The sequence below is a fragment of the Malaclemys terrapin genome, chromosome 7 (assembly GCF_027887155.1).
Source record: "Malaclemys terrapin pileata isolate rMalTer1 chromosome 7, rMalTer1.hap1, whole genome shotgun sequence".
Classification (NCBI taxonomy): domain Eukaryota; kingdom Metazoa; phylum Chordata; order Testudines; family Emydidae; genus Malaclemys; species Malaclemys terrapin.
The window spans coordinates 9,175,024-9,202,375 of record NC_071511.1 but is presented as its reverse complement, the minus strand read 5'-3'; the positions used below and the strand labels follow the sequence as shown (position 1 = coordinate 9,202,375).

The 27,352-nt window shown below is 41.2% G+C and overlaps 1 protein-coding gene across 8 annotated transcripts in view; it reads right to left on the bottom strand.

The window, feature by feature from the left end:
- MITF (melanocyte inducing transcription factor) overlaps nt 1-27,352 on the bottom strand; it is a 165,704-nt gene that overhangs the window by 71,949 nt on the left and 66,403 nt on the right. For 6 of the 8 annotated variants that reach the window (XM_054035274.1, XM_054035275.1, XM_054035280.1 and 3 more), the window contains exon 2: nt 1,388-1,634. In XM_054035274.1, the coding sequence (XP_053891249.1) occupies nt 1,388-1,634 (247 nt within the window). Of the gene's footprint in view, nt 1-1,387; nt 1,635-12,604; nt 12,714-27,352 lie in introns of those variants that run through there. The other 2 variants (XM_054035276.1, XM_054035278.1) reach the window with 1 other exon arrangement.

Genomic DNA, 27,352 nt, shown 5'->3' with positions numbered 1-27,352 from the left:
GAATGCATCATCATTTCCTTGTTAATTCAAGTGTATTCTGAATAGGAGAATATTTCACATTACAGTCTACACCTATCAGCTAGGTGTGCATTCAAACTACACGATAGCATTTACGCAAGAAATTCGGTACATTTCTTCATCACAAATAATTTATTTTCCAGTCAAACATTCTTTGTTCATTTTAATAGCTTCTGAATTAGGGGGAAGAGTCAGAAAATTAGAGCCTGAATCAAAATTCAGATACATTCTTTAATGTCCTTCCTTCTCACGGCCAAAACATATTAATGCTGTACTCAAATCTGATCCTATTTACTTTTTTGCAGAACTCCAATAATGGCATTTTTACCATTCTTTTTATTTAACATGACAACACTAATACCACTATAAGTGATAATGTATTAACGATAAATAAAAATACCTATACAAAACTTGTGGGATACCCAAGTGTACACAGTTTGCTTTAAGATATATTTATTTTAAATCTACCACACTATTCTTAAAACAAAGCTTAAAATGGAGTTGACACACAAAAATGCCAACACTACACCATACTCTGAAAATACTCTATTGAAACCAACTTCAATTGGATTTACTGGTTTACAATTTGCTTACTGGCTAGAAAGAGTTACTAACCTTCATATTGCAATATCAAGTAAACAAAGAAGGAGTTACATGCGGTAGATAAAATTCAGTATTTGCATACTTACAGTGCTTTACTTTGATGTCGAATTATTTCATTTATCTTTTCTATCATTTTATATGTTCCTTTAACAAGGCATTTCACGCTACACTACTCTATCTCAACTTACCCAACATGTGTGAAACTAAGTCTGTTCTTGTTACAGTTTTTCTCAGTAATTAGCAAGCTACATAGTCTCCGGCAGCAAGATACTAACAAGCTCCTACAGTTACTAGTCTAACAAGGAACTCAAAGCTACTAATAGCAGTCAAAACATTTGAGCAAAAAGGATTACAATGGCTAGTTGCAAAAGGCTGGAAACGCACCCGTATTCCAGATTAAGTCTTTTTGAGAAGATCTTTCGTAATGGGTTTTGATTCAGTATTTAAAACCATTATTGATCAGAAATTAATTTGTTTTAAATGGAAGGCTGGTTTGAAATATTAATTATTTTAAGAGGGAATCTTTAAATATGTGAAAGACAGACATTTTCAAACAAACTAACGCTTGCATCTGAGATCAAGTTAAAAATTTCTCATTCTTCTCTGGTACTGGGACACTGAGTTAAAGCTAAAAATGAAACCAGACCCTGCATCTTATTTGTGAAGTTTAGTTGCCATGAACATCAGTAACCATGTCACTATTACCTAGACTATGTTTAGACAAGCATGAGAGCCAGTGAACTGAACAAAAGTCACACTCACTTACCTTGAGGACTTCCATTGGCACCTGGGTAGGAGGGGGCAGGTTAGAGGGGACGCTGACGTTGATGGCTGGTGTCTGACTGAGTGGTACTCTCTGCTGCATGAACTGGGCTGCTTGCTGCTTCTGTTGCTGCTCTCGACGCTCTTGTTCCTGCATCTGCTCACGCATGAGCTGCTGTCGTAACAAAATCCGTGATGTCATACTGGAGGAGCTTAGGGGAGGCTTGGAAGCTCCAGGATGCTCGGAACTGCTGTGGGAAGACCAAAGCCACAGACATCTCAGTTTCCCCGGTTAGAATAATTATTTCCTGCGATTGCAGAGTTACGTTAAGTGTGAAACAAAGTGGCTCTCACACATACGAGAATGAGTAATGATACGCTGCCCAGGGTAAATTGGAATTTGGAGCTGATCTACTTTAGGTCCTTAGAAGCCAAATTAAGCTACATTAACCTGATTACGTCTAGCCATTATTTTCAATGTTGATCTCTAGCAGCAAAGAGGAAATTTTTAAGTTTTAGAAGTCTAATGCTCATTAACATCTAATAGAAATACAGCATCCCGTTGAGCCCTGTTGTAGCATGACTATAATTCTTTCATACTCCTATTTATAGTGGCAATGCTTTTATTAATTAAAAATCAAATGAATGTATTTAGCATCTTCTTAAGGTTAAGAGGACTTTACACAACCCTTTATGTAGGCGTGGGGATAGGGGAGGATTCCCAGCACTACTGAGGCCTGGCGCTAAAGTTCCACCGCATGTTCCTGCCTCCCCAAGAGCACATGGAAACCCCTCCATACTAACTTGGTGTTCAAGGGTGGGTTGGGGCAGTGGCTCCTTGCACCACATTCGAGTTTGCTAGTAGCGCTCTCTTCAGGGGCGACCACCACCTGTGACAGTATCAACTCACTTTGATGGCACTAGCAGGCCTGAAGTGAGGAGTGGGATGTGGGTGCAGGTAGGGCAACCAATAGCAATAGCTTGTAATGGATCCATGCTAGGAGGGGAAGTGAAGGGTATGAAGGGTATATGGGAATAGCTGCGAGAGGCTTTCTGCAATGCGGTTTTTCCACAGATGGAATGATCTGGCCCGTTCTTTGTTCACAACACAATGATCAATACAAATCCCATATTTTACATATTACACGACACAGGAAAAGCAGACAGAGAGAAAGAGAATAAAAGAAACTGGAAAGGTTGAAGACAAGATATTTGAAGAGGACATGATATTTGTTTTTTCCTGAACACGTGACAATCTGAAGTGTAAAAGGAAGACTCAGTGCCGGTTAATATTATTATTCAACCTGTTCACTTTATATCCCACCTACCAGGGACTGCTATAATCAAACAGATACCTGACCAAGGACAACTTTGGGAGGTTAAGAAAGTTTCTGGTTCATTCCCATTTTGATCCATTTCACATATGCCACTTTTTTAAAACACACACACACACACACACACACACACTATTGTAAAATATTTTTATTTGAGCTGATTTTTTCCAACTACTATGCCGTATAATGCCATGTATACTTAGATTTGTTATAATTATTACAGTCAGACTTTATATTGAGATTCTATTTACGAGTAGTTTACAAAGAGTTAATAAATGAATAACATGTGTGTTTTACAGTAGTATATATAGTAGTATGCGGTATATAGATGATTACAGGTACATCAGTAGAAGGTGTTTAAAGTGGTTATATTGACCTCTTGCATGCTATAGCAATCTACAATAGCCAATTAATCATTCATTAAAAACCCTTTAAAAGTGGAACCTTAATAAAAAATAACCATTATTTCTATGGTGTCTTTCCAAGAACCACCCAAAATAATTTAAAACCACTGAGCAGCGCCTCTATGGAAGGTAGGCAAGTGCATTTTGTAGATGGTTAAAGCTACTCAGCAGTTAAGAACAGATAATATTACAGAAATAATGCATCCACACAAGACAGTGAAGTCTCTTTTAGATATGCACCCCTCCCCTCAAGTACAGACATGAATTTGTTGCTTGAACCTTCACCTTTGCAGCTGATCGGTGTAGGATCGAACCCACAGCATATGCCGAGTCCATACAGTAGGACTGGGATTTTCAAAAGCCGTAACTTCTATTGAAGTCAGAAACAAAGAGCACTAACACCTGCTATGTCTGAGTTCTTATTAAGAACCAGATCCCAACATCTCCCAACAGAAATCTCAGCTGCAAAACACATTTTTTTCTGATTAGATTAAATGTTAAATCAACAGCATTAATCACACAAAAATTAAACGGTATTATGCCCATTAACATTTAAAATGTATGATGCTTTCAAATGACAAGAACGACATTAACATGTTAAAGTGCAGCCATTCCAGTCAAGCGACACCATTGCATAGGTAAAGGGCCCGATTTTCAGATGTGCTCAGCACCCAACATCTCCCATTGAGAAATCTGATCCTCAGGTGCTCAACACCCAATAGTTCCCATTGCGCTCAGTGGGAGCGGAGATCTCCAGCAAATCTGGCAAGCAGTGTTTAGAACCAGTACATTAAAATTAAATTGGTCACAGTAGGAATAAAAAGGGAAAGGGGTTATTTTGTTTAAATAACATTAAACCCAGATTTTCCACAGCGCACAATCTAATTTTCCTTAAAAAGGGGCGGGGAAGGGGGAGAAGAGGCTGTGTTGCTATTTAAGGCCTGTCAGGTTGAAACATTCCCAGAGAGACTGATCCTTTTGATAAAACAAGAGAAAACCTTTGTGGTGAAACTAATGCAGCTGTGGAATAATCGTACTAATTAGCTGCTCAAGACAAGTCATTGACTGTGATACTCACAAAAAGAGCCTTTCAATTAACAGTGAAGTATTCTCACATCCTAAGCCCATCACAGTGTTCTTTAACTTTGTTAAAGTTTGGAAGAGCTTTTAAAAAGACATTCAGACATTTCCAAACTGCAGAGAGGTTCTATTTAAATGGTTGCTTACTAAAATAGCTACAGGTTAGAGCTGAAATACCATTTCAGCTGCAAAAAACAAGGCTCGATCCCACTCCTATTCAAGTCAAGGGACATTTTATTTAGGTTTATAGACATGCTAAAGAGAGTGCCCATCCATACGCTCTAGGTGTTGTTGGCAGAGATTACACGTACATACCAAGTTTAGCAAATAGATATCCCACTCCAATCCCTCCTCAAAACAATTTACTCCTCCATTCTTCCCCATTTTCAACTGTCATTAGGGTGGGGAGAAGGGGGGATAGATGAGTCTTGCAAGGCACCCTGAAGTTCAAATCAGAGCTATTTTGAACCCAAGAAGGGGAAGTGAATTTCGAAGCTGTAGGGCTTTTGCCAAGAACGGCCTGCCAGCAACCCCTTCTCATTTACACCAATGAGGCTGCAGCTCAAGGACCTCTGCTGCTCTCAGCTATGGCAGCATGCCACGAGGGGAGAAACTGACTCTGTTTTGTCATTTATGCCAATGGGTGCAAGAGCAGGCCCACTGTCTTTAATGGCAATTCATTGTAGAACTCTTCAACATTTCCCTGCCACAAGTGCAGAAGACTGGACTAGATGACCTCTCAAGGTCCCTTCGAATCCTATGATTTATGATCCTATGATTTTGTGTTCTTTTAAAAAAGCAACAAAAAAAGTTCAGTCCTTCCTCAGAAATGACTTAGATAACCTGGCAACAAACTCATCCGATCTCTGATTTCAAGTCTGTTGATCTTATAAGTCTCTTCGACGTTCTGGGCTGCTAAAAAGACATTGTTTTGTGTGTGACTGACTAGAAAATAGAAGATCTGACAGTATACTCCTAACACAAATGCCATAAAGGAAAAACAAATGGAGCCTGATCTTTTTCACATCCAAAACATCAGATTTGGGGGGCCAGATGAGAGGGGAAGAACAAGCTCCTGAGATTACAGAATGTTCTGTTCATCCTTAATACTCAGAAGAAGCCAGAAACAAATTATTTAGCAGCAAAAGAATTTAGTGAGCTAAGGAGATGTGTAGCTCAGTTTTTATTCATGCACAAACTGGTTACATAATGGAGGTAGCCAATATAGTTTAGTGGTTACTCCTAAACCGGACAGGATTCTGTTAGTGAGCACACACCATAGCGCTCACACTGGAACGGAAGCTCTGAAGTTGAGAAACTTTCTGCTCTGACTCCCTTTTCCAGTTGAGTAACTTGGCCCAAATGAAACTTATATGAGAAAAATATTCCATATTGGATCTACTACTTGCTTTAGTAAAACAAGTTACACTTTCGGGGTGGGGGTGCACAAACTTACCCTCCTCACATTTGTTCTACTGACAGCTATGTACTCACATAAAAGGTACTAAAACTGGTCAAACCTAGAGTCTTCAGACTAGAAGCTCTGGCAGCAGCCTCTGTCCTGCAAAAGAGCCAACGAAGTACTTGCATTACAATTAGCTCCTCGCCCTTCAGGGCTCCAGGGGTCAAGGAGAACTTCATTGATTTTCTGCTATCATACAGGTGATGTGGAGGAAAAGACTACATCATGGAGTCGGTTGCTCTTCCTTCTGCAAGGAGGAGGGGTCAGCGATAGATGCCGCTGGTGGGGGCTACACAGAGCTGCTCCATCTGTCCGGACACTAAGCACAGCTGCCCCTTGTCTTTATGGCACAGGGGTGGCCTTGGCCCCTCTAGCTTATCATGTGCAAGGGAGAAGGGGAAGAGGTGCTATTAAAAAAGTGACAGTTGACATTCTCATTTGCCCCCTTTTCTTAATCAGCACAAAGAGGCAAAGTTGGACCTTTCCTAAAGTGCTGCTGCTCCTTCCCCAACACGGAGTTCCCCTACGTGAGCCGAAGGCTGTCAGGCAAGTGGCAAATGGGGTGGCTAGCGAAGAGAAAGAGGATTTTTAATAGACGCATTGGATCTTCCTGCAACCCTTCCCTGAGTGCTCGCTATTAGTGAGTTAGTTTCAGTCGCTTTTATTTGTACAACATGATGCATGAGGCCACCCGTGGTGGTTACAAGATCGTTTGGGCTGCCATGCCCTCTGTGGGATGGACTGTCCAGTCCTAGGTCTTCTTCCATCAGACCCAGCTGCCCAAACTAAAGGCCTGGATGAGACTGGATTGAGTGAAACTCAATTTAGACTGAATTCAAAGGTTGTACGTTCCCTGGCAAAGGGTCAGCATCCGCCCTCAAGGAAATTCACAATCTAGGGCCTCTTTGGAAATCCCAGGTGGCAGGAATGGCCACTGCCAGTGACCAGGAATATTACAACCTTCTCTTCTTGATAGACACTTCACCACAATGAGCCACAACTGCCACTTCCAATTGTGATCATCTCCCGCCCTGCCACCCCGACTGGGTCTACCCCAGAAGGTCAGCTACTGGCTTCTGCTAGTGCAGAACATGGCAGTCCACGTGGAAACTAGCCAAGACACTGGGGAAACACCCTTATTCTTGTGAAGAGTGTGTGTAATGGGATTGGTTCCAGTGGTAGCCATGTTAGTCTGTTTTAACCAAAAAACGAAGAGTCCTTGTTGCACCTTAGGGTACATCTATACTACCTGCCGGATCGGCGGGTAGTGTTCGATGTATCGGGGATCGATTTATCACGTCTCGTCTGGACGCCATAAAATGAATCCGCGAATTGACGCCTGTACTCCACCTCAGCAGCAGGAGTAAGCGGAGTCAATTGGAGAGCCGAGGCAGTCGACTCGCCACCATGAGGACGGCCAGGTAATTTGAACTAAGATACTTCGACGTCAGCTGCACGAATAGCGTAGCTGAAGTTCTGTATCTTAGTTCGAAACCCCCCCGGCCCCGCTAGTGTAGCCCAGGCCTTAGAGACTAGCTTATGCCCAAACAAGTTTGTTAGTCTCTAAGGTGCCACAAGGACTCCCCGGATTTTGTTTGTTTGTTTGTTTTGTAATAGGATTGTTAACCACACAAGGTTTGGAACCTCAGTTTTTTTTTTTTTTTAAACAGGTGAGCTCACAATTTAATTATTACAATAGGTGGTACGGTCATCTGCTCTGAATGCCCACCAGCTTCTTGAGAGAATCATCTTTGACTCTGACTGAGTAAAAGCAGGATGGACAACAACCCGGACCCCAACACCCCCTACCCCGCCCCCTCCACACACACACATACACACACACACACACACACGACCTAAGACATGATGGGTGGATGTCATCGGACACTGGTCCCCTCACGGACATCCTTCCCGGTAGTATACCAGATTTGGCTCAGGACAGAACATCAGGGAGGTGCCTAATGCATTTAGTGGCCTTATGCTGCCCATCCAACAGCATGAGGACTAACCCCTTGTACACTCTTGTGTAACTAATGAATTGTTTAACTCTGCAGTAGGAAAGCTCTGTGACACAGTAAATGCTATTTTGATAAACGATGAGATTGAGGATCTTCCTCCAAATGCAGGAGGTGATGTCAGGAGGACTGAAACTGACCAACAAACTCATCTTTTAAACGGACAAATCATTAAATTGGTTATCAATATTCTAACACGCATACTTCAATATGGAACACAAGTAGTTAGGTTTGTACAACAAATACATTTATGAGCACCACAAGCTACTTTGATGAACCATAAAATGCCTGACTTTTTATTTGCTACTTTGAGCCCCAGAGAAATTACTGATTACAGTTTTTTAATGAATACAGTCCAAACTGTGTGTTCTGTCTGTATGGATGGCTGGAAGATTTGAATGACTATACATGTTACCCATAATGTAGATGGTCATTATTATATCAAAAAAAGGACACTGGCCATTTTTTTTTAAATTACATTTGTCAAAACACCCAAATTCCTTTACCATGTTACTAACATCAGATTATTAAAACCAAACATTTTCAGAACCTAATTTACCTTTCACTATTTATGCAGTTAGTTTCGGTCTTTATATGTGTCTCAGCTCAAAACAAACAAAAAATAGACTAGACAGTTTCTAGTCAGTCAATTTGGCTTGCAGCTTCTTAAGTGCCAACAGCATTTTGAACGGTCTTGGTGGCAAAGACTAATTTAGGTTGGATTCTTTTGTTTAAAACAGTTCCAAAGAAATTTCTAATAAGGAGTTATGAAAATATTCCTGTAGACCTTAGATTTTACAAAAAAAACTATTGTTACAAAACTAAATTATGGGCCAAGTTTTACTCAACCATGTCTCTTCCATCTAAAGCTTTTTCTGAAGACGCACAGTAATTATGTTTAAAAGAAATATGGATCGACATTCTTATTGTTTTCCATTTGTACAGCACCTAGCACAATGGGGTCCTGGTCCACAACTAGGGCTCCTCGGCGCTACAGAAATACAAACAAATAAATAACTCAATCTAAGTTCTCGAAAAATAAGGTCCTCATTTTCAGTTAGTATTCCATGTTTATGGAAAATAAAACCTCCTATGTCTTTTGCCTAGAGTGGCACACAACCGATAAACCAAAGCATCTACATGGTAATTCAAACATTCAATATAATTCCCAAAGACACAGTCAAGAAACACAAGGACGTCCTTCACTGATGTAACAGCCATTCAACAATTTTGACAGTATAGGAGATCCAAGCTGCAGCCATCACCTCTGGATAACTTGTGGAAAATGGGAGTAATCAACTAAAGTTTCTAGACAATCTTTATTTTTATCTAGTGAATGTGGTAAAAATGATAAATTAAGGTAACACGCTTTTGTTTTCCAGTTTGTCCCACAATTTTTGACTAGCGAGAAAAGTGACAAGCCCAAACTCTTTCTTCACTGTTCCTTTTTTCATTTGTTTTGCTGAGCCTATGAATTGTCTGAAGCAGAGTTGTATGCAACTCAGTGGTTTAAATTCACAGGAACGCTGTAATTTTCCCCTCATACTTGTTTCACACACGAATACTTATATTTAGCTCTGGATTTGCCCTAGCCCCACACAACACCAAGTTTTTTCCCCTTTTCCAGGTTGAAATGCTAGGTGATTTGGGTGGAACCCACCCACACAATATCAATCTAGGCCGGTTCAGAGCTCAAAACAGGTCCACTAGTTTCCTTGAACCACTAGGCAATCAGGTATAGAGTTTTGAGTTTGTAATTGAACTCAATGCCAAGCAAGCAGAGAGTTTTGTGTCAAAAGAGCTAGAGTGGATAAGTTTGGAAGGGCTCCCCCTAGCCCCTGCAAGGATGAAATTTACAATATCCCTTCCTATTTAAAGTTCGAATCAATATGGCTTAAGATGTTCTAAGCCAAGGAATTGGAAAACAACCTATTCTTGGTATAATGTCCAAGAAATGGATGTGTTTGGAATGCAGAGGATAAAATCATTATTCTGCACAATACTCTGTTCTGTAAAAAGCTCCAGACTTGCTGGCTAATTTGGGGCTAGCTCTTGAGCTTCCAGAGGTCCACAGTACTTCAAACAAACAACTGATTGATAGAAACAAAGAAATATGAACCTTAAGAGATCTACGTAGAGAAGAGGCAATGACAAGGCCACAAAATGAACAGATGAGTATATTTCCATCCTGAAATGTTACTCCACACTCTTCTGGATAAAATGCTAAAACGTGATCCCTGCCACATTACTCTACCAAGGGAGAAGCCGACTGCGGAAGGCAACAGCTCAGAAAATAAGCATAGGATACTAGACTTACCATTAAGCCATTTGGGGATAAAGATCCGATAAAACTTGCTTACCAGGAAGTTATTACTCCTTTATAAGCCTGAACAATGATGATAGGGCTTTCAAGAACCCCAAGGATCTGAGAAAATCTTACTAAAGCTCAACTATTTAAGTGGAGTGAGAGCACAAGCAAAAAGTGAGGCCACTTGCCACCCTATTTTCCTGTGGTGACTTCAAGCAGTCCAGCATTAAAGGTTTAGTCAAGAGATCATCCTAGCCAAAACTTTTAGTGTACAAAAAAAATCAAGCCAACAGAAGCAACAGAGATGGTCAAGCATGAAGATTAAACATTCCAAGAAATCTACTGAGCTGCGTGTCCTTATGAGGCCCAGAGGTAAGAGAGAATGCAGTTAGAAAAATTTGCGTTCAAGGTCTTGCAGTTAGCCAGTCCACACTGATTTATATAGAGAGAGTGACCTGTGTTCCTAGTCGGATATTCACAATGTTATTTCTACCTTGGATCTCAATTTAAAACATTCATTTTAATCTGGAAATTTTTGTTTTATTTTGTTTGAGCCAGAGGTGTTATCAGAAGAGAACTGATAAAACCTTTCCCAGTCATGTGGCTCTGATATTTCTGTTTTTGATTAATTAAAAACTTCAGCACCACAAATTAATTTGTATTGATTCAGGTTTCAGTCTCTTTACACAGAGGAAAAAAATCCAGAATTAAGATTTCAGACCGACACTGCACTACTTAACCTCCACTCAAATCAACGCCCCTTCACCCCCTCAACCCCCACTACATTCCCTACTCTATTGATAACAGTGAAACTTCTGATTGCGTCTTAAATGCCAGTGGATTTTGCTAGTCACCGTACTGAAGGCTACCCCATGGAAAAAAGATAAGGAAGCACATTATAAAAGTTATAATAAGGGAGAAAAGATTGAGTTAGGAGAGTGATTTTGTACACAACAAATTACTATAGGTTTCCCCGTAGCACTTTGTACTTCATTCCTAAAACTTAATAATTGATTGTGGGTTATAGTGACACTTCACTCCACAATTCTATTGGCTGCCATGGCTTAAATACCAATGTGGAAAAAAAAAAAGAGTCTTGGCACGCTGCTACGTCCTTTCCTGCCAAGGACAGGGCAGTAAAACTGATAAAATGGTTATAATGGTTTATATAGGTCCACACACACCATACATTTCCTGCTGCTTTGATGCAGGAAACTGAAATTTTCCACATTTGAAAGTGACACGTTCATGGAGATAGGCTGCCTGCTATTGCCCTTGCTTCGCTGTTGACAGGAACACCTCCTCCTCCCTACCCCCTTGTCCTCCCCCCCCAATGGTTTCTGTGTTCATCCCAAGCTACACATGCTCTGAGCTGCTCTCCTCCAACTACACCATTTAAAGTCCATCAAACAGTTGGACGTACTCTCAGTACAGTATGCAGCAAAACTGGTGTGTTCTACAGTGGATGCACCTGGGTGTTTGTCAGCAGGTGCAGGACTAAAGAATCTTTCAAAAAGCCAGTTCCAGGGGGGAGGGGAGGGGTGGAATCTGCAGGTGAATCAAAATGAGTTTTTATAAAAAGAGACAAAAAAAAAGAGTCTCACAAATAAAGCAATTAATTGTTGCAACAACAGATGGACTTTACAGGATGCAATTGTCTTTAACCTACAGTTAAGTACGGATTTTTTTAAATTAAAAATTCTATTAAAAGTTATGTACTATTTAGTATTTTTCCATTTTTTTCTACCAGTCTTTAAAACACACCTTCACAAGCTGCTGAACATAATGCTTTTCCATCTTAATGAAAACCTCTCTCATGACCTGAGCGCATTCAGTAAATAATTATTAAGCTCTGGTGGTGGCTTTTGCATGAGTCTTGACTTAATAAAATGCCGTAAGTTGATTTGCTTGAATGCCTATTCACTTGGGGACACAGCTTTCAGTATTGTTTAGAAAGCTTTATCACCATATCTCTAAGCAGGGTAAATGTAAAGAGGCAATATCTAGAAGTTGCAAAGGTCACAGTAATAAAGGATTTTACAGTTTGTATGTTAAAAGCTCAGAGGATAATTATAAGTTCAAAATACATAAGGGACACTTTCAAATATATTGGTTAAAAATAATCACTATACAATCATTTAATATTAATATATCTTGTATACTTCAATTTAACCAGGAGATGTCAGTAAAAAAAAAAAAAAAGCTTAGAGATAAAACCAAGATTTTCAGGAAAGGAAAATTTGCCATACATGTATATCCCTGTGTTGATGCATTAAGAAATGAGTGTCAGTATAATAAATCAGAAACACAACTAATCATGTTATCCCAACCCGCACAAAACATTTATATCCTATATCGAACCCTGCTTTAGCCCAACCACCAGGTTTTGTTTAACAATTTCAAAAGTCATTAAAAACAAATTCAAGCATTTCTAGGTTCCCCCTACCGAAAGTTGCTATCTCTGTCTTAGCCAGTCAGACACAGCTGTTGTAGCTTCAAGCGAGGTGCCGAGGACAAGTTAACAAGCACAGTATTTTTAACTCTCAGAACAAAACCTCCATCACAATCAATCAGACAATTTGTTCAGAGTGCTGTTTCTGAAATAAAGTCTCACTTACAGATAGAAACTTTCAAAGGAGCATGGCATGAACATCTGAACTCTAAGAGCTTCCATCTTCCCCCCCTCTCCACCTCTTTAAGGTGTTCTGCAAGCCCTTGGAGAAGAGTGAAAGTCAAACTAAGTTCTGGCAGTGGATATGTCACTAGGGGTGGCTCCAGATAAGACCCTGGCAACTCCAATCCAAGCAGAGTTCTGTGCCAGAATGGTGCCCTAGCGTCTGTCTGCATCAACAGACCTGTTTAATCCAGCACCTACCTGGGGGGAAAGTGCTGCTTGTCACAGTAAAATGAAAAGCCTCATTTAAAAGCGAATGGGAAGAAATTCAGAGTCAGGGTTCCACAAGGTGTGATATACTTATCTCTTACCAACAACATGTTAAGCTACTGCACATGAAGTATTTGATCCGAGCATCCCAGAACAGTAGATATACATGCTGTGCCATGATTTGAAGAAATAAAGCATGGTTTGTAGCATTAGGGCCCAATCCCGCAAAGACCTATACACAAGTAACTATACTGCTCATAGGCCCACTGACTTAATGAAACTTTAGCCAGATATTGGGGGGCGGAGGGGTGAGAGATAAGAGATGCTACTGAAAGCAGCTATCCCCTTCACAAATTTATGGCCTGGTCACACAAGCACTAATGCTCACTTACTCTGAGGTCAGAGAGCACTGGCTAGCAAAGGATCCCCTAGCAACCAGGACTTTCACAGGAACTGAACTCCTCGGGAGACCAGAGGGGCCTGAAGAAGCAGATGGGCCCAGGAGGGACTGCAACAGTAAGTGACGTCTATTTCTGCTGGCTTCTGGGAGATGAACCCCTTCTTGCTTCCACCATGGGACAAACTCGGTTATCCGGTAGAACAACTTATTGAAACATTGTGTGTGAAAGCTTGAAATTTACTGCTCCTTAGGCAAATGCAGCCGATGTGTGGGAAGACAGGGCCTTTAAATATATATTTTCTTTAAAGTGTAAACCATTTTCACCTTCTAAGTTTAAGAAAAGGAAACCAGGTCCTCCTGGTGATAAGAATATAGCTGTAACAAACACTATAGTCAAAGCTATACGGATGTCATTAGTTGACTCCATTAGCACTGTTACAGAACCTATTTTCAGCTGTGTTTGAAAGACACAGAGGCAGAATCACCAAGCAAAAGAGAGAAAAACTGTTAGGTAAGGTTGACTTCCAGCTTTCCAGCAATTGCAAGGTGTCAAAAAATAATTTTAAAATGTAGCGGACTTTAGTTAATATTCTCCAATAAATTTTCAAAGCCATGCACCATGAGACCAAACTTAAGCTTTTCTTTCACAGGTATCTGCTATGAGCTAGCTTTAAAGATTTGCCTTTCACTTGAAAGTCTTATTAGTCACCTTGTTAAAGACTTTTCCAAGCAATTCAGACACTACTTTCCTGTTATCAGTACTTACTGATAAAAAACATGTTTGCAATAAACAGACTACACGCTACAATAAAAGACAAAGGTGGTAAAATGGAGCAGCCAGCAGATAACACTGCCCTGATAATCTCTACAGTTTAGGAGTTTTGTAATGTAAAATTTACCTTCTTTATCTAGGTAAACAAATAGGAAGATAATGCTGTCGCCAATGGGGTAGACAAAACGTTTGTTAATTTCACTACACTACAGCTTTACAACTGGTTGGCCCTAAAAATCTAACCTCATGTCATTTAGTTAAAAGAATAATGAGTTATGTTAATTATCGCTTGACTCTTGGGACCTGTAAACTCACTCTTGTGAGCAGCCCCACTGAACAAAAACAGGAATAACTCAAGTTGAGCGTTCTCAGTTTCTGCACTTATTTGTCATTTATCAGAACCTCTTCAAGGGGAAAAAAAGTTTACAGTGCTGTAGTAATTCAGGAACTAAATTCCTCTGTTCATCCTAGATTCTGTGTTTACTGACTTAACTTGTTACAACTATGTTTGATAATAATTTCTAAAGTATTCAAAGGTTCCCTAAATCTCATCTCTTTGTTCAACACAACCGAACCAGGATGTCGAGTGTGTAAACAGGACTTTTAAAAGTGAGAAAAGGAAATACTTACGTAAGTCTTGATTAAAGAATCACAAACAACCACAATAATGAAAAATCACAGTGCAAATTCTGTGCTCCCATCAATGTGTGCACCTTATTAATAGTAGTGCATGTTACATACATGGAGAAAACAAACTCCTGCATGTTGCAGAGACAATTCTAAGATCAAAGTGATCCTTATTATACAACATACAAACTCAGCATTGCCAACTCTAGCCATGATATTCGGTCTGTATCTTAAAGTCCCACTTCCTGGAGGCAAGCAATTATGCAAGCAGGTCACCAAGAAAAAAGGGGGGTGAGGAGGGAAGAACAAGAAGTTTCTAGCCCTCTTGGATGCCAAGAAAAGCTTAACAACAAGATTAAAAACTAAAATCAGAAAGCAAACAAAACTAACCTCAAATTATTTGTTAAAATATTTTTAAGCCGCTCATGATTTTGGGGGCCTGACTCATTGCTTCTGCAGGCTTGGGGTTGGCCATTCAGCTAATTCTGAAGCCCTATATCTGAGTCCTTCCATTCCTATGCCCATTGCAAAAAGTCGGGGGGGAGGGGAATGTGCCGCAAACGTGGTTTGCCATGATGCCGTCGTGGGCATACTTCAGTGCTCGGTGGAGATTACAGCAGCTGCACACTACTCTAACTTATCTTGGACTGCCAATAGTCTGCTTGCACCTGTGGGCAGCCATGAAATGCTAGCTGGCCGCACACCCCTCTTTCCCCTTGTACAACAGGTCAAGGTTGTAAGGGGACCATGAGAGCGTTGAGTATGTTGTTCGGCCAGCTCTATGCCAGCTGGGGAGTGCTCCTTCTTTGGGGATATTCCTTGGGGAGATCGGCTTCCTTTAGCCATTACTTTATGTCACCAGAAAAGGAAAAAGAGACCCCAGTGGTAACACACAATCAGGCCAAGGACTCTGGAGTGTCTACTCGTCTCCAGGTGTCAGTAAAAGGGGCACTATCAACTTAAACGTAACTTGAGTTTGCAACTTTTTCCCTTTAACTTATCATTGTTCCTGCAGGTTAGATTGCTATAAACTAGAGGACATTGATGGAAAACCTTCATGACGCTTTTTACTTGCTTTAAGTATTTTGCAGCAATTTGTTTAATCAGCTTTACTGTTTCTCCTACAGTCAATTTGTATCCCATTGGTGTGTGTCTTTCACACAGCAACAGGAAAGAGAAAACACATTTTTAAAAAAGAATACAGAAAATTGATTGTAAAACCCCAAAAGTTAGCTAAGGGGTCTTGCGGGCAGGAATAGGGCCGGAAATATATTTTTGGTGTAATTTTAATGCCTATTATTTATTTAGACCATACCATAAACTTACATGGTGCTTTACAGGAAAAAAGAGCAATGAAAGGAAGACAACTGTTAATCAATAAAGGTAAGGTGTCTGAAATTGGAAATTCTGATTCTTTTTATACTAAGGCAATAAGGAAGTGAAAAAGGAGGAAACTGCCCTAGAGCAAAGGGCATTGGCAGACAGCAAGCAAAAACAAGAAGATCTTGGGAATTAGCTTTAACCATTGAAATCAGTGGAGAGGCTCTCATATACTTCAGTGGAAGTTTGATAGGATCCCTTGTGTTAGCGGAAGACTCTGTGCATTTAGAGAAATACATGTAAAGTATACAAGTAGCCATGTTGCCTAACACCATGCTAACATATAAATCATATCCCTCGAGGCCAAAAGGGACCATTATGATTATCTACCCTGATGATGAGATGACTTCTTGCATAAATACAACTCAAAAAAAACCCACACCCAATAATTTCTGCAACAAGCCCATAGTTTGTTTGAACTATGGCATATATCTTTTAGAAAGCCATCCTGTCTTGATTTAAAGGCTACAAGTAACGGAGAACCCACCACAACCCTAGATGATATTTAATTATCCTAATTTAAAATTCTGCTCTTTGCTTCTAGTCGGAATTTGTCTATTCACATGCACATAAGGAAAAAAAAAAGATATTAACTCTGCAGACTTCTACATCTAATAAAAAAAAAATTGCCAGAGGATGTGGAACTCTTTGCCAGAGGATGTTGTGAAGGCCAAGACTACCAGTACCATGGGGTTCAAATTCTGGAGGATAGATGCATCAATGACTATTAGCCAGGTTGGACAAGGATGGTGTCCCTAGCCTCTACTTGCCAGAAGCTGGGAATGGGCAACAGGGGATGGATCACTTGATTACCTATTCTGTTCATTCCCTCTGAAGCACCTGGCATTGGCCACTGTCGGAAGACAGGATACTGGGCTAGGTGGATCTTTGGTCTGACCCAGTGTGGCCATTCTTATGTTCTAAATTATATTTTAAGCCAGATGTGGCTCAATTAATTAAATGAAATATCACATTTTAAATAAATGTATGAAAGCAAGGTTTCTGCATTATGTTTCCGGTAAACACCACGAAGATAAATGTTTAAGAATGGATACCCTTGAGTCAATACAATGAACACTCACTCATCGATATAGCAGAAATAAGGTTGTATGTAAATAATTTCCTGGTTTCATTCTGGGACTCCTGCAGAACAAAACAAATGGATCCGTTTCAGAGCATGTGTGAAATCCGAGTTTACATATTAGAACGCATGATCTTTAGAACACAGTGAAGAGCAAAAACTGATCATTACAAAAAATACATTTTAAAAATATTCCTATTTCAGCTCAAAAACAGGCTTGCTTTCAAGCAAAAAAATACTGAGTTTAACAGTTTTGTCATAGTATTGATTTAGTTTCATGGAACTTTAGCAAAATGTAAAGACCTCAGATTTCAGTCTTTTCTTAACATCTTGCTCAGGCCTACACAGAGTGAAGCAGATACGGAGTCTCCTTAACCTTCTTCAAAGTGCATGCACCTACTGACATTTTTTAAAAGCAGACAAATTGACAAAATGTATTTACAAGCCTATTGCTAGACACTTTTAATCCTCTCTGGTTGCTGACAGTATCATCCTTGAATGGCTATTTCTATTCAGAGTTAGGGGTATATTTGCTGAGGAAAGGTTGCCAACTCCTGAATCATGTAAACAGAAATGAGAGCCAGAAAACATTTTACTGGACTCTGAAGTTCACATCTGCCTTAGTTACTGTGACAAGGCAAAGGCAGGGATTTAGTTTATAACCTATAAATCCTGCAAGGACTTCATCACAAAACCTTGATGTGAGAGTTCAGGATTAACTAGGTTAAAACATTTAGATCTTGTTTATTTAGCACTAAGGACCATGGCACATTACCTGTAGAAGCAGTCACACAACTGCAGGGGCTCTCAAACTGGGGTTTGGAACACCTCCATTTCTGTGCAAACATAGGCACCAGTTTTACCATGAAGAGATCAGAAAGGCCTCATGGCTTCTCCATCACCTCCTCTCCCTCTGAGAGGAAAGATAAACGTCATCTGTGCCCATCACTGTGGTATCCAAGACCCTGATCTCATCTTCACTCATCCCTATATCTTTACAAAGAAGAGCAGGAAGGGATAGAATTGGGATCCCTCATCTTCTCTCACTGAACATAAATATGGGACTAATGCTGCAAATAGTCACTAGCCTTATGTCTATCCTTTTTTCAAGACTATGATTTTGTATAAACTATGCTTTGAGATATCATCTGAAAACTCACAATTTGCTGATCATTATTGTCCTGGTTAAATGTGTGTGGCAATGCTGTATGTAAAGTTATAAAATTCTAATGTATGACATTACTGAGACATGTTCCAAGTTTAGAAAAGCAGCCAGCCACAAACCAGAGACAAAAGGCAAACTGATGCCACAGCCAGGTGTCAATGAAATCTTGGACCATCACCTGGTTCAGTGGCCGTTCTTTGGCAGGAAAAAGGGTACGAACAAGCAATTTACATCTTGGAAAAGTCTCCACAGACTTTGTCTCCTGAACCTCAGTTGGAGATGACTCTCAAAGAAGAGGAAAAAAGTATAAAGAATGGGGAACAGATGCCCCAAGTTATTCCTCCTGTTCTCAACATCTGACGAGCAAAGAAACACCTTTGGACTGAGGGAGGGATCCTGTCTGAAAGAAGTTCAGCCAGTAAGACTTCTGAAGCATGTGGGACTTTTGCTTTGAATTCACTTCGCTTGTTAAGTTAGGCATTAGTTGCATTTTACTTTTTATTCCTTTGTAACCAGTTCTGACTTTTATGCCTCATTACTTGGAATCGCTTTTAAAAAAAAAATTATATATATATATCTTTCTGTAATTAAACTTGTTTTATCTAAACAGTGTGCTTGGATTGAAGTGTTTGGGAAACTCCATTTGAGAGAACAGGATTTGCGCATATCATTTTCTATTAATAAAATGACAGACTTTGCATGCGCTTGTGTTGTCCAGGAGAAGGCTGGGCAGTACAGTCTGTATGTTTCTTGGAGAAAGTCTGGGACTGGAAATTTGCTGGTTCTGCTCTGTGGTGTAATTCATGAATGGCTGGCCATAGCACTCACACTGTATAGCTTGCAATAATTTACATGCTGGAGGTTGTCTGTGAGCAGACCAGGAGTGGTTGCTGTCACAGCAAAGCAGCGTAAAAGGTACCCCAGGTTGAAGAATTGAGAGGACAGCTGTTCAACAGCACAAATTGTACCCTGAAGAATGTCAGTCACCGAATACCACAAGTTGCTCTTTGGCACTGAGCTTCTGAAAAGTCATGTTTGCATAACAGTATCCTGTATTACATGACTGTGATTGGATACTGTGGGTGGGACAAAGAATTTAAACCTAATTAGATTACATTTCCTTGAATTGTCTACAAAAATGCAGGAGGCCAGAATAGGTCATCATAGCGGTGGTCCCTTTTGGCTTTGCAATTTATGAATATTTGTTCAAGAAAAAAGAAACGTGAGTTGGCACAAGAATTCATGTATGCCTGAAGCGCAACAGCCTATCCACGCCTAAAACATCAGAAAAATTGTTCATCTTTATAGAGAAGCTGCTTCTCTAACACCACCACAGTTATTGTTGGCTGGTGTTATTGACTAGAACGACTCAAGGAGGTGTTTCTAATGGATGCGCCTGGCTGCTCGAGAAAGCATTTACAGTGACAGATTGCGGTCTCTCTCTCATGCTGGTATGTGTACCATCCACCTCTTTCCCCCCCCTTGTATACACTCCTCCTGAATACCAAGCATCCCCTAGCATAGCAAAATAAAAAAACAACACACACCATTACATTGACGCAAGAAAAACTAGGAAATCCCATTCCACCACATTTTACTCTAGTGTAGATTACATACACCCCCACCCTGCCTTCAGAAAAGGGCCTATATGTCTACCTTTTTTGGTCTCAACTCCGCCTACTGTTAAGACAGTGTTACTCTTCATTCTGCCTTCTATTTGTTCCCATAGTTAGTATCTTCGGTATCCTGGTGCCAACTCTCATACCAGAACTTGCTTGTTTTATTAACGAAGCTATTATGAACTATTTACAGGTGGAACTGATGTAAAATGAACATGAAACGTGCTATGGTATACAATTCATGCTTACTGAGCAAGCACCATAAGCCAAAGCCACTCTGTTAATATATGCTTGTGCACATACTTGCTGATGCTTCATACTAGATGCCCAGAGTTAATCTTGTTTGATAAACAGAGGCGGCCCTGCCGGTTTTGAATTTTTCCGTACTTTGCTAAAAGAACTAAAAACAAAGTCTAACTGCATACTCTCATACACTAGATGGAGTCTTGTTTCACTTATTTCACTTAGCCTGTCAAACTTCATTTAGCTATTCTCAGATTCCTTTGCACAAGGAATTAGATTTCAAGGGTAAAAGAGGTGAGGGACATTGGTGTAGTGGTTAAAAGAAAAAAGAGTGGGTAAACTCTTAACCTAAACTCTGTATTCCCCAAATGAGAAGTGAGTAAACACAGTGTACCCAACTTTGCCCTCGACTATGCTGCTGGTGAGAGGTAAAATCCTCCCCCAATGAGGACAGTCGGTTGGGTAAACGCCAATAGACATGGCTAGGGCCAGGATTTCAACTGGGATGGGTCTTTTTTGAAACACTGTTCTGTAGGCTTCATAGCATCAATCAGATCCCATTTAAAGTTACTGAGTGCTCTAAGATCTCCAGACCACTACTGAAGGCTACTCATTTAGCTGCACGTACAAGCCATCACAGTTTGAATGCATGTTGGAGAACTCTACAGTTAGCTTGTGTTTTATTAATTTGTGTTTGCATCTCTCTCCTATTCCTTTAAGTACATTAGAAATCTTAATTCTTTTACATTTTTTTCTAATCTTTCATCCAATAATGAGTTAAATTGCTTAGTAATTTCCTGGGTCTCATTTTTCAATAGTGCTAATACCTTGGTTTCCTTCAAACACTGCTACCTTTGCTCTTGTCTAGTCAATTAAAAAGAATCATCATTAATGGATTGATGATGCCTCAGTTTGTCACTTGAGATTCTTTTGACTCTGCTGATTTACATACCTAGAGCCAAATAATTTATGGCCAAAAGCTATGGTTGAAGTCAGTGGGAATTTTGCTCAAGTGAAGAATGAAGAATTTGACCGAGATTGCTAACACAATATCTCATCAATCTTCCCTTAGTCATGTTTTGGGGGGGTGGGAGGGAGAGAATGTGTTATGTTCAAACCAAACAGTTCACTCTATGCAAACTAGAGTCTCATAATTTTAATGGGAAGGTGACAGAACAAAGCCAACCTAACTTCTGGCAAGTTGGCACTCTCCCACTAGGATTTTTCAGTGTGCAACAGGATACTCTGCCCGTGAGTGGGTGTGGAGATAAGGCGAAATAAGCACAGCAGAGGAGAAGACTGCCTAAAGGAGCAACCCGATTCATTTCACAAATTAAACATTTAAGAACAGTTTGAGTGCTGGCAACACTTGAAAACGTTGACTCATGAAATCTGGATGATGCCTCAAGAAGTTACTATACTGAGGCTGATTATTCACCAAGGGTTAATTTCTTTGTTAATGAGATCTTTCTAGCAACCTACTCAAAACTTTAAGGGTACATTCACGTTGCAGCGCGGGTTATGATACGTGGGTTGTGTAGACACACCTGTGCTAGCTGCAATCTAGCTTGCTTGCGAAAAATAGACGGGAGCACACTGCACGGCACGTCCATGCAAACTGCACAATCCCATCGGACCCCTGCGAATGCATTCTCGCTTGTGCAGCCTGAACTGAAGATTGCACTGTGGCATCCTCGCTCTGTATTTTTAAGACAGCTAGCATGGGTGCAGCTACACGAGCCCAATTCATAGTCCAGCTGGAATGCAGATGTACCCTAAGTCAGATAGACAGGTTGTTATCCTTTGAGGGCTCAAAGTCATCTGAAGTCACCAACTGATACCACAGGCAAAATGCTACCCCAAAGCTGCACATGAAAATTCAGTGTGTAAACAAATCCCATTCCAATTTAATGATGTACTCGGTCCATATTCGCTCACTCAGGTACAGGAAAAGTTATCTGAAATTTTAAAGGATTTCCATTGACGTGAATGAGCTTTGGATTAGGCCCTCAGAAAACACAACATTTTAACATAGCAAATCTGTAGTGGTACAATCATTTGAAACTATTAACTATCAATACAGTAACTCCTCACTTAACTTTGAAACAACATTAAGCGGGAGGACGTTATGTCGCTGCTCAATTAGGGAACATGCTCTTTTGGGGGGAGAGATAGCTCAGTGGTTTGAGCATTGGCCTGCTAAACCCAGGGTTGTGAGTTCAATTCTTGAGGGGGCCACTTGGGGATCTGGGGCAAAATCAGTACTTGGTCCTGCTAGTGAAGGCAGGGGGCTGGACTCGATGACCTTTCAAGGTCCCTTCCAGTTCTAGGAGATGGGATATCTCCATTAATTTAATAAATTTAATTTATAAAGTTGTGCCATGCTCCCTTATAATGTCGTTTGGCTGCCTGCTCTGCCCACTGCTTGTAAGATTCTGTGGAAGAGCAGCGACTTTACAAGAGAGCATTGCACAAATTCCTCTTCTCCGCCTCCTCCCCCTCTCTCCCAGCACTTCCCCCACCACCAAAAGCTGTTCGGCAGCGCTTAGGACTTGGGGCCGGAGGGCGGGGGGGAGGAGCGGGGACGCAGTGTGCTCCGGAGAGGAGGCGGAGTGGGGGTGGGAAGAGGCGGGCCTGGAGTGGAGCAGGAACAGGAAGAGGCGGGCCTGGAGCATCCCCTGGCAAAGTTGGCGCCTGTTCTTCTCCAGGGAAGCTGCCGCCAGGGCCGGTGCTACCATTAAGGCAAACTAGGCGGTTGCCTAGGACATCAAGATTTGGGGGTGCCAAAAAGCGGTGCCCCCAATTTTTTTTTTCCAGTGTTCCTGGGCTGCCGGCGGCACGCTGACCTGTGCGGCTCAGACTCCCTCTCCCAGCGCAGCGGCCGCTCCACTTCTCCCACCTCCCAGGCTTGCGGTGCCAATTAGCTGTTTGGGGCCACAAGCCTGGGAGGGGAGGAGAATTAGAGCGGGGGCAGCGTGCTCGGGAAGGAGGCAGAGCAGAGGTGAGCTGGGGTGGGGAGCTGCCGCATGGCTCCCCGGGGAGGGGGAGCTGCCACGGGGGGGGCGCCTCAGGACGGAGGCAGGGAGCTGCCGCAGGGCTGGGGGGGATGGGGGCGCAAGGTGGAAGTTTCGACTAGGGTGCGAAACTTCCCTGCACCGGCCCTGGCTGCCGCCGCAAAGGTACTTCCTAGTATCCTTGCCTGCAGCAGGCTGTGCCTGTGTGGGGTAAGCCAGGGACACTCCCAACCGCAGTACAGTACAGTACATGATGCCTTTTGTCTGCCCTCCAAAAGTTTCCTTGGAACCTAACCCCCCGCATTTACATTAAATCTTATGGGAAAACTGGATTCGTTTAACAGCATTTCACTTAAAGTTGCATTTTTCAGGAACATAACTACAACGTTAAGTGAGGAGTTATTGTACAGTGAAACTCCACCCCTGTTGGAAAGTGAGCAAAACTGAGAAACACTTGAATAGCCTTTTGCTCTAAGCTCCTGCACAATAAATGTAGATTTACTTGTAGAAATATTAATATGGAAATATTCTAAGGAAATACATTTTATATAGAATTTGGTACACTACATTGTCTGGAAAATAAATGTCAACATCTACTGTATTGCAATTTCTTGGAACTCTCTTTCTGTGCCAACTTTCTTATTGCCCCGTGTACTTCTGTGTATTAGTCCAGCTGAGTGAACCAAAGTTCAAAAGCATTGAACTGAAACAGCAAAGAAGAAAATACCTCCAATGTGACCCCTTGTTCTTTCCCATTTTATAAATAACTTGAGTGCCTAGATTTCTGTAAATCCATTAGTTATTGCTTCATAAATAATTATTGGGTTTTGGCTGCTTCTGCCTTTTCTTTGACTTACTGTGTCAAGAGTACACCTAAGATTCCTGGAGTTTATATTGGGAACAATATGCAGAACTGAGTATGTGGGTTTGGGGCGGGGGAGAAATCTAGACGAGAACAGTCACTGTATTCATTGGCAACAGCGTTTCAGAGAGAACATTTCTTGTTGACAACTATTTGGGGTAAGATTTTCAAGAGCACTCAGCTCTCATTTAGGCGCACACACACAAAATCTAGCCAGTGCACATGGGGGCAATGCACACATGTTGCTTTTATCTTCCTGTGTTTTCCATGCCTAAAGATGTCCACAATTCTATTGCTGTATCTGGTTCAGTTCATATAAACCACCCAGATTAAGGTTTTTAGATTTCACCTCCTCCCCACTCTCATTATCAGTGGGACCTTTTTGGTCTTTCTAGAGTATTAAAATCTGCCTCGGTCAAGAGTCTCCATGTCCGTTCAATATTATGCAGCTGCAAACTCAGACTGTGAGTAATAAAGTCAGAAGACCAGAAAAATTAAATCTGGAACTAAACCACACAAGAGCACTGACACTATTTTCCATACAAAGAACTAAAACATGGACTCTATTTGGCATTTTTAAGAGTATACTTAATGGGAGTTTCAAACGATTAAAGTGATTTATGGTTGACATTGGACATGCCAGAACATGAATGGACAGAAAAACAGAGTTAGAAAAATATTTCAAGGTAAGAGGCTAATGTTCACACACATTTTAAAATATTTACTTACTAAATAATTCCTTCCTTTTATTTCCTTTCCACAAACTCTCATGTTACTCAGTTTTACTGGAAAGCAAATGTCAGTCACCTTGGTGAATATTTTGCAGAAGCCAAATTTTAAGTTCTGTCACAAGTATTTAATGCTTCCATCCTGTTCCAATCAGGGAACAGAAGCAATACCATGTGACTTCTCTGCACAATCCAACCAAACCGCATAACTGGGGATCCCTCACCGACATTCCTCCGGGGATATCTGCAGATCAAGTTTAAAAAAAAAAAAAAAAAAGTGGCAAATCTTAACACATGCATTCTGAAGCTGTGATCTATTCCTGATTACTACTGAGGCATGAGAGGTTCAATTGGTCAGATAATCTTATTCACACTGAGCAACTTAATTTTACTGGAAAACTGATACTGAAGCAAAATTTCAATCATGTAAGGTCAGCTCAATAGGAACATAAGGAAGCATCACATTTTCTCACCAATGCATGCATATGTCCAACATCAGATAACACAGTTAAGTGCGGTAAAGGTAGATATATATTGATGACAGCTTAGTAAGGATACATCATATGATGAGTCCGTGTACAATGTTTATCACTCACTTTTAACCATACTAATATTTATTTGCTCTAATAACAATATCTGATGATGGTGGATCTGTTAGTCTTTAGGGTGTTCTGTCTGTGCATGTATTAGTTCAAAATCAAACATCTGGAAGTGTTAAACATTACACAATTTGCAAAATAATAAACACAGAATGAAACAAATCACAAAGATTATCCATTGCACCAAGCTTCCCAAGTTCCATTAAGTGACCTGGGGGGTCTTCTCACTGCAAGGAGAGTCTATGGAGCAGCATTAGACAATGAGATAATTATGTTTTTAAATGCACCTTTAAACTTCTTATATTTTCTGTAATCTCTCCTAGGAATAACCAAAAAACATTTTCTAGGTCTGTTCAATGCCCGAATATTTCCATATACAATAATATTTCTGGCAGTAAGACACTGGATTTAATGCTCTAAAAATGCTCCCCTGTAGCTGGCATCAACACTACCCTGTCTGTCACTGTAATTTGCGACCTTGGATTAGTTTCTATGCATCTTTCTCTCCACACCTCCAGTCTCCAAGTCTTGCTTCTTCCTTGGAAAATAAAGAAAGAAGTTAACCCTTTTCATTATGTCATCACCAAACCCTTGTCAAAATAGTCTTGCATTCCACCTCAATTACTACTGCCATATGTTTTTCATCCTCTGCTCCTCCATCAAGCCAGAGGGTCCTATATGACCACGTGGACACTGATTTTCCAAGCAGGGATTATCTCTGCAGTTAGTAACAACTGTATACGAATATAGGAAAATAAGGTCAAGATTTTCTAGAGTCCCCAGAGACTTTAGTGCAGCGGTCCCCAAACTGCGGGATGTGCCCCCCTAGGAGGACGTGGAGGAAAATACAGCGGGGGGGGGGCACGACAGGGGGCCAGGTCAGCCCCCATGGGGGGCAGGGAGGGAACATGACCCTTTCCGGCCCCCAGATCTGCTCCAGTCCTGCTCCCAGACACGTCCCAGTCTCGCAGCTCCATCCCCAGCCTCGGCCATGGCTCCATTCCTGGCCCCAGACCCACCCCGAGCTGCAGCCCCAACCTCAGTCCCCTTATCCCATGTCTCCCTGCCTTACCCAGAGCTGCGGCCCCTCTCCTGGCCCCTGCTCCGGGAGCAGAGGGGGATGTGGACAGGGATAAGGGGCAAGGGGTAACCCTCAAAAGCTTAGTGCCTTCGTTTTTGTTGTCCATCTTGACATCTTAAAAAGGGCCCTTGATTTTCAGAAAGTGCTGAGTGCCTTCTCTTCCTGGCCATCCCAAAGAGTCACAGACCTTTAAAGCAACCCACACTGAACAACCAGAACTGGAGAAATCAAAAACCTAGTCATTGTAAAATCTTGGCGATTTTGTATTTCTTCATGTCTGTGAAATTGCATGTATAACAAACATACAACAGATTTTGGTTGGGCTGGAGGAAAGCTGCTTTCTCTGGGAGTTGCCATGAGATAGCAGAGCCACTTCAAAAGTCTACCTTAAAAAAAAAAAAAAGTCTTGCTACTAATCAACCTTCTTTTGCACATTTGTATCTATGGCTCTGGAAGACTGTTTTCTGGTATTTTTACTGGTCATCAAACTGCATGATCTCGTGGCAATCCAGAGACATGTACATTTATTATCTGTCTTATAGTGCTTTAGAGGCTCCAAGACTGGGTTCTCACGGTGGTGGACACTATGCACACATGTAGCAAGAAAGAGTGTCCCTGCTCCAAACAGCTGACTGTCTACATAGACTAGACATAGGTGTGTGCGAAAGGGGGCATGATCTCCACTTTACAGATAGTGAACCAAGGCAGATTTAGGAGACATTTGCAGAGTCACAAAGGGCAGTAGATGCCCAATTCCCACTGACTGTCATAGGAGAGTTGGGCACCTACCTATTATTTGTGCTTTTGAAAATGTCCTCCAAGTGACTTGGCTCAGGTCAGATGGAATGTGTGGTAGAGACAAGAATTTAACCCAACTCCCAAGTGTCAGACCTGGGCCTTAACTACAAGGT